This window comes from Staurois parvus, unplaced genomic scaffold (assembly GCF_062004578.1).
Source record: "Staurois parvus isolate SC_StPar_1 unplaced genomic scaffold, SC_StPar_1.0 ptg001834c, whole genome shotgun sequence".
Classification (NCBI taxonomy): Eukaryota; Metazoa; Chordata; class Amphibia; order Anura; family Ranidae; genus Staurois; species Staurois parvus.
The window spans coordinates 500,300-512,179 of record NW_028319630.1 but is presented as its reverse complement, the minus strand read 5'-3'; the positions used below and the strand labels follow the sequence as shown (position 1 = coordinate 512,179).

Genomic DNA, 11,880 nt, shown 5'->3' with positions numbered 1-11,880 from the left:
CCACTGGACCTCTGTAGGGATGCTGTGGTATCTGTCCAGTTTGATGCTCACATACCAAGCTGCGGTTTCTAAAGTGAGCAAAATCCTCTCTTGTATTAGGAGAGGTATAGACTCCAGAGAGAGGGATATCATTTTACCCCTGTACAAATCATTAGTAATACCTCATCTGGAATATGCAGTTCAGTTTTGGGCACCAATTCACAAAAAGAACATTGGGGAACTGGAGAAAGTGCAGAGAAGGCCAACCAAACTGGAAAGAGGCATGGAGGAGCTCAGTTATGAGGAAAGTTACATAGTTGCATAGTTAGTCTGGCTGAAAAAAAGACAAAAGACCATCCAGTTCAAAAAAAAAAGTTATAATCCTATACCCACAATTGATCCAGAGAAAGGCAAAAAAAACCAGCAAAGCATGATCCAATTTAAAATATTAAAGGAATTTAATTTAAGGGGGGGATATGATCACCATGTATAAATACATCAGTGGTTCATATAGTGAATTCGGTGTAGATTTTTTTACCCTGAGGTCATCGCAGAGGACAAGGAGGCACTCTTTACATCTGGGGGAAAATTAATCTCCAAATACAGAAAGGTTTCTTTACAGTAAGAGCTGTGAAAATGTGAAATGGACTCAAGTGTTGGTTCTGGTCAGCTCAGTGGATTGCTTTAAAAAAGGCCTGTATTTTTTCTTAGATACACAGAATATAACTGGTTACTAACATGTTAACTTGATCCAGGGAATATCCGATTGGCTCTCGAGGGATCAGGAAGGATGTTTTTTCCCTGCAGGAGCAAATTGGATCATGCTTTGCTGGGTTTTTTCCACTTTTGACACATCAGCTTCAGGGACAATATGTACACTTGTTGCCTAATATATCTCACACACTTTCAGGTGCTATTGTGACAAGATAATCATTGTTCACTTTTCTTGTCAGTGGACAAAATGTTATGGCTGATTGGTGTGTCTTTTTGTCCCAGAAAAAAAACTTCCAATATCCTTGTGTAAATAAATGTGGAATATTTGAAAAATGAGAGTGCCACAACCCAACAAATGTTAGAGGTTTAAAACGCTCCCTTCACCAGCAACTAAGATGTCATTTCCCAGCCCTGATGAAGGGAGAGGAGTTTTGAGCCTTGGAAATGTGTTGACCTCTTCCTTTTCATGCCAAATAAAATTTCTCACTGGACTTATCAAACTTTTGTGATGCTCTCATCTTTCACATACCCCACAGACTACCCCCGAGATATCATTGTCATACCTCTGTCAACAGACAGCTGCCTTTCAAGACCTAACTTTGGACCACTGATTCTCATACACGCCGAAGGCCATTGGTCCTCCAATACATACTTTATTATACTGTGCTTACAGGAGCTAGTTGCTTTTTTTTTTATCAAGCCCCTGTGTGAATCCAGCTAAATGTACTGACTTTAGCTTTACACAAGCATTTACAAGACTTTTGGCTTGCTAAAATCTGGTTTAACCTCCCTGACGGTATTCCCGAGTGTAGCTCGGGGTAACATTTCAGTACCAAAAGCGGTAACCCCGAGCTACACTCGGGCTTACCCTGCGGCACTGCTCCGGCATGTGTTCTTCACTTACCTTACCCTGCGCTCCCACGATGTGTCCCCTGCAGCGTCCCCGGCCATCTCCTCCGGCCGATGCCGGCATCCAGCTTCTGTGTCCTGTCCCTGTGACGTCGGGACGTACAGGCGCCGCCGCCGCCGCCGGCGGGAAATTTAAAAATTTTAAAAAATGTCACTTTTTTTTTTTTACATTTTACACAGTAAAACATTGCTGTTTCAACCTATTTCACATACATATTGTCCCTAGTGCTTTGTCCTGCGCCCTGCCTGCATTTTGTCTGTTCTTTCTGCCTGGAAACTGAGAAATGTCCATGGCGTCCAAAAAGTGTCCCTTTAGGTCAAAAGCGGTTTAGATCAGCTAGAGAACAGCGATAGTAAATCAGAACCACTTGCAGAATTGAGTGATAATGATTCGTGGGGGAAATTCGTCATCAGAAACTGAAAACGATTTTGCGACTGAGCTCAGCAATGTGCGAACTTGGCGCTCTATTTCACATTTCAGTGTTTTTGGTTTGATTATATTATTGAATTAAATTTTTTATTATTTTTATATTATTTTTATGATTATTAAATTATAATTTATGATTTTGTGTTTCAAATTTTATCATACCCGGGATGTTTACTAGACTCTTGTTCGGACAGATTTCAGTGAGTTTTTCCTAAAAATTACAGCCTACAATAAAAAAAATACATATTTCCATGCAAAAAAATGGTACCGCTTTCAGCACCAAAAATCTGAAATAATCATACCGCCAGGGAGGTTAAAGCTACAGCCTGCACCCTTCTACAATCTGTGTTCAGATTGGTTCTGAACAAGTGGTTCTAAGCTTGTTAAATGTTTATTGTTGATGCTTTGAAGAACAGTGTGCAATGTGAGCAGTACAGGCAACACCTTGCACCTCTCTTCTAATCGTCAGCCTCTCCGCCTCCAGCTTCAGTGTGCCTTGGGTGGCACTGATGGTTAGGCATGAGGTGGATGGCACAAGACTGTTCACCCGGAACGGAAGAAAGTATAAATCTGAACCTGGTGATAACAGGACACAAGACCTTTCAATGCTTGTCCCATATCTAAATCCTTCCTTTATCTGACGGATAAGGAAGAGGAAGTAGAAGCTAACCATTACCCAGCATGTTTTTAAGGTGACACTTCTTTAGGTGTCTTGTTTATTTACCATTATTACATATTATTAAGGCAAGTCATAGACGGGTCATTTATCGGCCGAATTTTCGTCCGCACGAAAAATCGGTCAATAAGCACTCCAGCCCGTCGGCCGTTTTTTGCGGATCTCCACATTTATTTTTATTGTTTTTTGTGGACATTGGTGGCAGCATCGCTGCCAGCAATGACAGATCTTTTGTTTATCAGACGATTATGCCCTGATTATCAGTATAAGCAATGTACTCACTGTATCCTGTCAGACAAGCCTGTTTACATGTGACTAGCTGTGATTGGACACAGCTGATCTCATTGTATAGGGCTGCTGTGATTTCCCCAAAAGACATTTGGACATTTGTCCAAAAGACACAGCGGTCACAGAGTGCACTCAATGCATGCTCCAGGGGGAGGCGCACATGTCCATTGATGTCCTCCCAGAACTGGGGAGCAATGCCTATAGTACGGACGGGAAAAGGTTTAAAAACATTTGTTGCATGAATATCACAGATTTCAAATTTTAGCCATAATTGCTGTAATAGATTCATTTATATTATCTTCATCTCCATGTAGTGGCCAAAATGCAACATAGTTTTCTGAAATAATGAGAAAATATACCACATCCAGGCTACTAGACGGAGGTGACTATTATAGGAATAAATCTATTTCAGAATTTACAGCCAAAATTCATGTGACCTGCACAAATGGGTGGGCATTTGTCCAACAAATGTTTTATAAATAGATCCTTTGGAGCAGAGTCATTCTGAAATTGTTCAAAAATGTTTGCAGTCTGTCATGAGGCCTTCTCCTGGGGAACATCTAAACCAGCCTTTCTCTACCTTTTTTAACCAAGAGGAACCCTTGAAATAATTGTCACATCTCAGGGAACCCCTGCTAAGGTTAGTCCATTGCAGGTAACTCGAAAAATTTGACTCCTATGAACTTTTTTGCTGTTCTGCATAGACATTTATGTACACATGGCACTTTCATTACTATGGTAATTGAAAACATTTATCTTACATTGGTGGTCCGTGGATGAATGTCCCCCTTATAGTGGTGGTTAGAATGCCACCCTTGAAGTCAGCTTTAAAGATCATTGGTGTCATTCTACCTGGCTCTGTCAAGTGATGATGGACCTGGAACTTTGTAGGCACCATCAGATGGGAGACCAATTAACCACAGCTCAAGGAGCCCCTAACAACTTCTGGCGGAACCCTAGCTGAAAATGACTGATCTAAAGGGTAAAATGTATATATTTTTAGGTATGCTGTGTGAATGGGAACATATAACAAACATATAGTGGGGTTTTCTCAAATTCGAAAAGTGTCTGCTTTGACATTAAACACAATAATTCCAGACTAGGTAGGACTGGAGGACATGGCCTTGTTAGGAGGGATGAAAGCGGTTAGAAGGAAGATTGGAAGAAATCACTTGGCATATAAAGTACATTAGATAACAGTATTTTCTATGTCAGTGCTAATTATTATAGCATGATTGATGTATTTCTATCTTACGGTTTAATTTCTGATGGTAAGAAATGCCTAGTTACTAAGCAACCTGCTGTTTATTGAACAAATTTGGGTAGGCGTTGTGTGGAGATCATAATTTCATACCGAACGTCAATTGTGGGAAAATGTGCACAGTGCCAGGACTTAAATGCCAGACAATTTGTTGGGTCTTGTGTTCAGTCTCAATAAGAATTACACTGTTCATAAATAAGGCTGACAGGTGGAATTGTTCTGCTTTTTAATGCAAAAGGTAGTTTATTGTTCCATACATTCATTCACGTAGGGTGATGGTCCCCAGAAATTGTGACACACTCATAAGTTATGCTGTTGAGCGGCTGGTAATAACTCATTAGTGGTTGTTAATGTATTGCAGTCTTAAGGGGACTTCAAAATTCTTAAAAACAAAAGGATCAACCCTGCCGCCGATCAAACACCGCTCTCCTCCACCTACAACCAGTGTTTTACTGCTTTCAAATTGTCTTTATTTTCATCAAACTGATAGATGAATAACATATTAGAAAGTGGCAGGTCATCTTTATTGCTTTAGGCAGTAATACATACAGCCCCAACCCACATCATTGCCAACATTCCAAGCAATAACCCAGGTGGCTACAGTAGACATCAGGGGATGCAGGGACCTGGGAATCGACCACTGGCTCTGATCCATCAAGTAGATAAAGTGGGTGACATAATAAATTACATACTGTATATGATGAACATGTCACTAGCAACTAGCAGCAGTTTTGTTATTCAGGGTCCCCCCCGTAACAGTTTTATTACCTGATCATGGCAGTAGATCTGTTGTATTTTCACTTCCTATAATAGGACAACACAGTTCGCTCTGCAGTTAAATCACATAGAGTGTTGTCACCCTGCGATTGGGTAGTCTCAAACCATGTAATCCTACATTGACTGTAAAGTCCAACCACGGGCACATAAAAAACTGTTCCTTGCAGCAGGGCTGTGCCCACACTGCAAGGGTTAATTGCTCATTTATGTCTAGGGGAATAATAACAGAAAATATACTTACTCGATCCTCTGCTCCTTCCCCCCCTAGACTAGTCCTTGCAGCTTCTGCACCCCTACATTCCCTGAGGTCATGAAGACCAGAGTAGGGTCCATAGACCTGCTTTGGACGTGAGGATGCCGAAGGACAGTCCACCATGGCAGGGGAGCACTGTCTGCTGGAGGATCAGGTAAATAAAACTTTCCCCTTTTCCCTAGACAAAATGAGCTGTAAAGGGGGGGGTCTGGGGTGTACAGCACCACTGCAAGGGATCATTTTTTTATCTGCTTGAAGTTGGGCTTTAAGAAATGTCAACAAAATTAAAGCCAAACTGGTGATTACACTAAAAAGGCCATTACAACAGTTTTTTTTTTCTTGTGGAAAAATGGTTTAGGCTGGGTTCATACTCTTGCACTGTGGTAACACGTATTAGCCCTGGTTCACATATATGCAGCCGTGCGTGTCGCGTTTTGCGCGGGCACGAGAGCCCATTCATTTGAATGGATTCCCTTGCCCTACAGCACGCAGAGAAGAAATCCCTGCACTTCTCCTGAACGCGCAGCCCACACGGGAACCTCGGGTCCCAGTAAGGTTGCGTTTTCCAGTGCGGGCGGCGTGCCATTAGAACTAATGGCACCCGTCCACGGGTCCGCATTTCTCTGTGCGGGTGGTGCGGCTGCATGGATTTTCGTGCAGATCTGCAGAGGCACCACCTGCACAGATGTGAACCTAGCTTAAGTGTACATTAATGCAACATGCAAAAACGTGTTTTGTGATTTGATGCACTGTGATGCCATTCATTCTTAAAGGCACCGAAACGCACCTTAAAAACAAATGTACATTGCAGCGCAGCACAATGGACAGTAATATACTACTGTGCGGTGTGCAGCATTTCATGATACAAAAATAGTACAAGCACCTTTTTTTGGTGCAGTAAGCAGGCCATTCAAATGAATAGACTGTCTGAATGCAACGCATGTAATGATCAGGATCACAAGCAGCAACACACATGCACTAACTCAGTGCAACAGTGTGAACCCAGCCTAAATCATATGAATCAGTACCCCTCTCGATTTTACACAGCTTGTTCCAACCCCTACAACTGATACCTGTGCGGGACAGCTTGGCCTGTTAAAAGAAGTGAAAAAAAAAAACAGCTATTGCCAGGATCAATAGGTAATAATTCTATGTTGGGGGGGGGAGGGGGGTGTAGCTGAGAAATACGTAAACAGCTGTGTTAATGCTAATACATACTGCATCACATATGTATTTTCTGATTTTGCCCATGGTACTATTAGGCATGCTAAAGTCACCTTTCAGGCACACGTGTTATAACTTGATAGGCCACTTTAGCTTTCTCTATGAACCATGGCAGTCATTTGAATTAAACTCCATGGAGTTGATTTACTAAAGGCAAATAGATGGCTCACTTTGCAAGGGAATTTGTCCCGGACTTCCATCATTCAATCATGTGCAAGCACAAAAAGCTGTTTGTTTGTTTTTTATTTTCCTTGTACAAGATTGGGTATTCTTTGCAAAGTGAAACTTCCTTTGCAAAGTGAACAGCCTATTTGCCTTTAGTAAATCAACCTCAATATTCTTATCCCACGTCTTGGTAAGAACATCCGATTGTAATATCTACATAACAAATAATATCCATATTATGAGACATATACAAGATCTTCAGTCTCAATGGCAAATACTAAAATACAGCTCTGTAAATTGTTCAGTCCTTTTTGTGGCTGATGTGAACATGAAAATTTGCATATCAGTTAAGGACATTAATTTGTATTTCTCTGAGTGTGATATTTCATGGAAGCAGGTGTGGCTTCTGATCATTTACATCATGCAGTCCCTTAGATCACAGTGCGCATGTTATCAAAGCTGATTGGTGTATTGTGTTGTCTACACAATACTGCTTTGAAGGCACGGTACCAAAATATTCATATAGTATATTGCACACATTCCAAGCAGTGTGCTCATACTTGTATATCTCAGCAGCTTGAAGGACTGGTACTTCCATTGCACAATGACTCACCAGCATCACAGTAAGGGAAGTCTTCTACCTTTGAGGCCCTATCAACAAATATTTCTGCAACAGCAGTACATTGCATATAATAAACAGGTTCAAAAGATCATCCTGCATTTATAGTGGTTTTAAAGTGTTGGGTGGAGAGTTTCGGTGCATCACATTTGTGACTGGTTTCCGTTTGCACGCTTTAAATTTTAAAAGATCATGTTGACTTTGGAATCACCATCAGCATACCATACCATAATCATCCATGTCCGTCACATGCATTATCGTAAGCCTCTGACACATTGGAAGGGATCTGCATGTGGACTTTACAGGCAGATACTGAAGTCCCAGTCTTGTGTTCACAAGGAACTAAACTACTTTCCTAAGAGTTCTACAAGATCCCCTGAGAAACTCAGAGTGGTACAGTATACAGAGAGGAGCAGAGTTGTCCCAGGCATTTCCTGATTGTTAATCATGTTTTTTATTGTTCTCTGTGGTTTGAAGGGAGGATAAAAAGTCCATCATGAGCTTGGCTGTTTTTCTGGGTCTTTCCATCACTACTGAGTGACCACAGTTCTCTAGGATCTCCACCTGGCTTCCAGGTATGGCACTGGACAAGACTTCTGCTCCAGAAACATCCAAGACCTGTGACAGAGGAATAATGAATGAAACATATTAAAGATGCAGGGAAATCCATAAACTGGAAGCGGTGGTTAGCTTATGCACTGGTTATAGAACGTAGAACTAGTTTGGGATGCTTTGGAGTTTGGGAACATTGTTGGACATTCTAAAATTACTGTTAGTTTAGGAAGCTTTAGAGTTTGGGGGCATTGTTGAACATTATAAAATAGAATTTTACCCTGCGACATGATCTAACATGCTGTACACCCAGGTATGAAACAAAACTCACTTAAAGTGTTACTAAACCCGTAACAGTAAAATCAGTCTGTATATGCAGTAAAGCATGCGTGTTATATTCACTGTGGAACCTAAGGGGCTAATAATCTACATTGTGTAAAAAGGCTGTTTGATCCTGTATTCTCTGTTCCTCCCCTTCTTCAACTGTCCCCAATCCATGTGCTGATGGTACAGAGCCCTAGGAGTCACTCTGCACATGCTCAGTTTAGTGTGTATTGCAAGAGAGTTTTTTTCTTTGGGAGGGTGTATGTGATCGGCAAGGGGCCAATCAGCACTGTCCAGACAGAGGGTTAGGGGTTATGCAGCCTCATAGGACAGTCAGAGGAGAATGAAAAGTCCTCCTTCAAGCTCTAACCAGTGCTCAACTAGGCACTGATAGAAGTCACAAGACTGCTATATACTGCTGATGAGAAAAGGTATTTAGTAGTTTATATTTACTAAAATAATAACATTTCCATGTTCTGTGTTCTGTGGGAGACCAGATATAGTGAATTCAGGGTCCTGGATTTAGGAACACTTTTAACTATGTTTCTATATACTATACATATGTCACAAATAGAGCAAAGAGACCCACCTGGTCCTGTCGACCCCAGATGATCTGGGTGGGAACTGTAATTTTGTCCATGCTTTTTTGAAGAATGTGACGTGATTTTTCAGCAACCAAATCTAAAAACACTGAACAAAATATTGCTTGTTAGTTGTCACCATTATCAACTCAACAACAATATGCTCACAATTAAAACATAGCTAAACTCAAACACAAAAATGTAATAATTAGCAGCTTACTAAACCTTAGATGGTGGCTGCGATAGTTTCCTTTTTTCAAGATTTTTTTAACTTTATTTTTATATGGTATTCGTGCAAATAGCACAGTTCCTATCCCTGAGTGGGGTGATGGGATTAGTAGTTTACATTAGTAGTTTACATATGAAAGATAGCATTTTTCTTGGTCTTTGTCGAAGTACTGGTAAACTGTAAAATATTACATTTTTGTTCTTAGTTATGATTTAAATGGGGCCTTTTGTAGAGTAAAGCTGGATATACACTATTGGAAAAAGCTGATACAGTCTCCACTGTATACAGTGCAGATGGAGGAATCTTCATCATCTAATTGGATGTGGGTGCTGATTGGCCAACAATTTTCCACTCTATTCTATTTTATTTTCAGCTCTCTCCCTTTTTTATGTACTCTTAAAAGTATCAATGTCCTCATGCTTCACTATGGGATTCCCCCCCCCCTTTTTTTCCCTTTTTCTTTTATACGTCATGGATTTTGTGGACAACCTTTCTAATCTATTTTTTTTATGTTTTTGTGACTCTAATGTGTAATATATGTAAAATGATTTGATATAATTTTTTGCAGTCATATTATTCAGACTTCTGATTGGATTAATATGAATAAGCCCATATTTTAGTGCCTATCCCAAAGAAGCAACCACATATAACGAAACATGTTGAGTTTAAGCACTGTGTAAATCTGTAAGATTGTGGACTAGCGTAAAGCGGGCCATAGATGGATCAAAATTCAACTGGTTCAGCAGGGACCTGACAAATTTTGATTCATCTATGGGCAGGTTGCTGTACAGAAGCCTGTCTCTCAATGAACTTCTTTTGGAAGCCTGTTGACAAATTGTTGCTTGATCAGTGTTGCTGGCTATCGCCAGAGGTCCTGATGAGTGTATTCTGATGGTGCGGATGCCTTTGTGGATGGGGGAATTGATTTATTTTCTTTTGTTTAACCCGCTGATAGAACGAAAGAAAATGTATGCATGGCCAGCCTTCTTTATTTTAGATGAAGTCTGTTTACTATATATATATATATGTTAATTGCATTCATTGTTTACATACAATAATATATGTTTTTATTCTTTATAAATCACTGTGTTTGCGGAAAATAAAACCTTCCCTGGAGGTAAAAAGTAGCAACGTCTTTAGACCTTATTCAAACAGGCTGTTAATATGGGCGCTTCTGGTGCATTTTTCCGTTCCCCCAAAAGCCTAACAAGGCAGCAAGAGGGGATCATACACACTATTTAACTTGGCTTGTTGTATTGGCAGGTGGTGCTGCCTGTCAAACCTGTCCATTAAAGTTCATGGGACAGTGCTGCACCTGCAAGTCAAATAATGCTTGGCTTGTAGTTCTGGTGTGTTCGTTCCATGCAAAATTGACATTTGGCAAAAAAAAAAAAAAGAAAAAAAATAAAAAAAAAAAGGCATTCAGGACTGTACATATTTATCCAATATGGATCACTTTTTAAAGACTGCTGCCATGTGAACCTAGCCGAATACAGTAATTTTCTAATCTCTTACAGCAGATAGACTGTCACTTACACGTTCTGTAAAATTCATTATGAGGAATGCGAACATCAACGAGTCCTTGAAGCACCTAGGAATAAAAATGTTTCAATTGGATTAAACATTAAGGATGTGTTACTAATTCAACTTAGAAATAATTAAGTGCAGACTGGTTTCATGGCTTTCCTCTGCAGTTTTTCTCTTTTTACAACACTGGGGCTATGAATGTAGCAGACAGACACTCTCATAGCACTTCCTTGTAGTTGAACTAGGACCTTTCATTAAAGAATATAAATCACAGCAATTAATTATACTGTATGTGCATTCTTAGATTGTAAGCTCCAAGGATCAGGGCCCTCCTAACTCTCTTGTATTGAACTGTATTGTCTCCCGTTATATTGTAAAGCGCTGAGCAAACTGTTGGCGCTATATAATTCCTGTATAATAATCTGTATCTGCACTTACAGTTTTCTCTCAGTCCCCCTGCAAGGGCCCACAAATACCTGTTGAACCTACCAGTGAAATCAGCCAATGCAGCTTCCTGTGATGGTGTGGCAATGATGCTGCATTGCTCCTGAAATCAGGGCTGAGTTGCCACTCTCAGGTAGGCTGTGCCACCTTGCACTACAGTGGGTTGAAAAAAATGTTATAGACAGAGGGTCAGGGGTTATGCAGCCTCATAGGACAGTCCGAGCAGAATGAAAACTCGTTCTACAAGCTTTAACCAGTGCTCAGCTAGACACTGATAAAAGTCACAAGACTGCTATATACTGCTGATGAGAAAAGGTATTTATCAGTTTATATTTACTTAAATCATTGCATTTCCATGTTGTGTGTACTGTCGGAGACCAGATATAGTGAATGCAGGGTCATGGGTTAAGCAACGCTTTAAATTACAAGTAAAAAATTAAAGATTTGCCATCTTAAAGGAAAAGGTTAATTGTGCCTAAGCAGCACTTAGAAAATACTACCATTTTTAATTCCTTCTCCAAAATAGTGCACATCCTGACATGTGACTCTGCCTAGGCACTGCTGGATCTACAGCCTCATTGTTGCACATATGTGAGAATATTTAAGGTATATCCTACCGACACCTGCCTCTAATGACTGATCTAGTAATTATATTTGAATTGAGTTTGGTGATGTCACTACTGCTCCCTCATTGTTCACCTGATGGCCTACTGGAGAGAAAGCTGTAGGAAACCAGAGGATCTACAGTGCAAGGATCTCCCTGCTTCTGCTTCCCTCATTCTGCTGATCTGTGCTTCCTCCACCTCTGTTGCTGCTTCCTGAATATCCCCATCCCACACCAGTCATAAGATCACAGCCCTCAAAATGGCGGGAAACAAAGCCCTGTTCTACTACCAATTGCCCCCTCCAACAAGACACAAGAGAAAAAGGT

The 11,880-nt window shown here is 40.5% G+C and overlaps 1 protein-coding gene across 1 annotated transcript in view; it reads right to left on the bottom strand.

Annotated features, from left to right (window-relative positions):
• Positions 1–4,463: 4,463 nt before the first annotated feature.
• LOC149434110 (monoacylglycerol lipase abhd6-A-like) overlaps positions 4,464–11,880 on the bottom strand; it is a 29,830-nt gene continuing 22,413 nt past the window's right edge. Inside the window, 3 exon segments of the mRNA XM_089664096.1 lie at positions 4,464–7,910; positions 8,758–8,858; positions 10,515–10,569. Of these exon segments, the coding sequence (XP_089520222.1) occupies positions 7,734–7,910; positions 8,758–8,858; positions 10,515–10,569 (333 nt within the window). The 3' untranslated portion in view covers positions 4,464–7,733.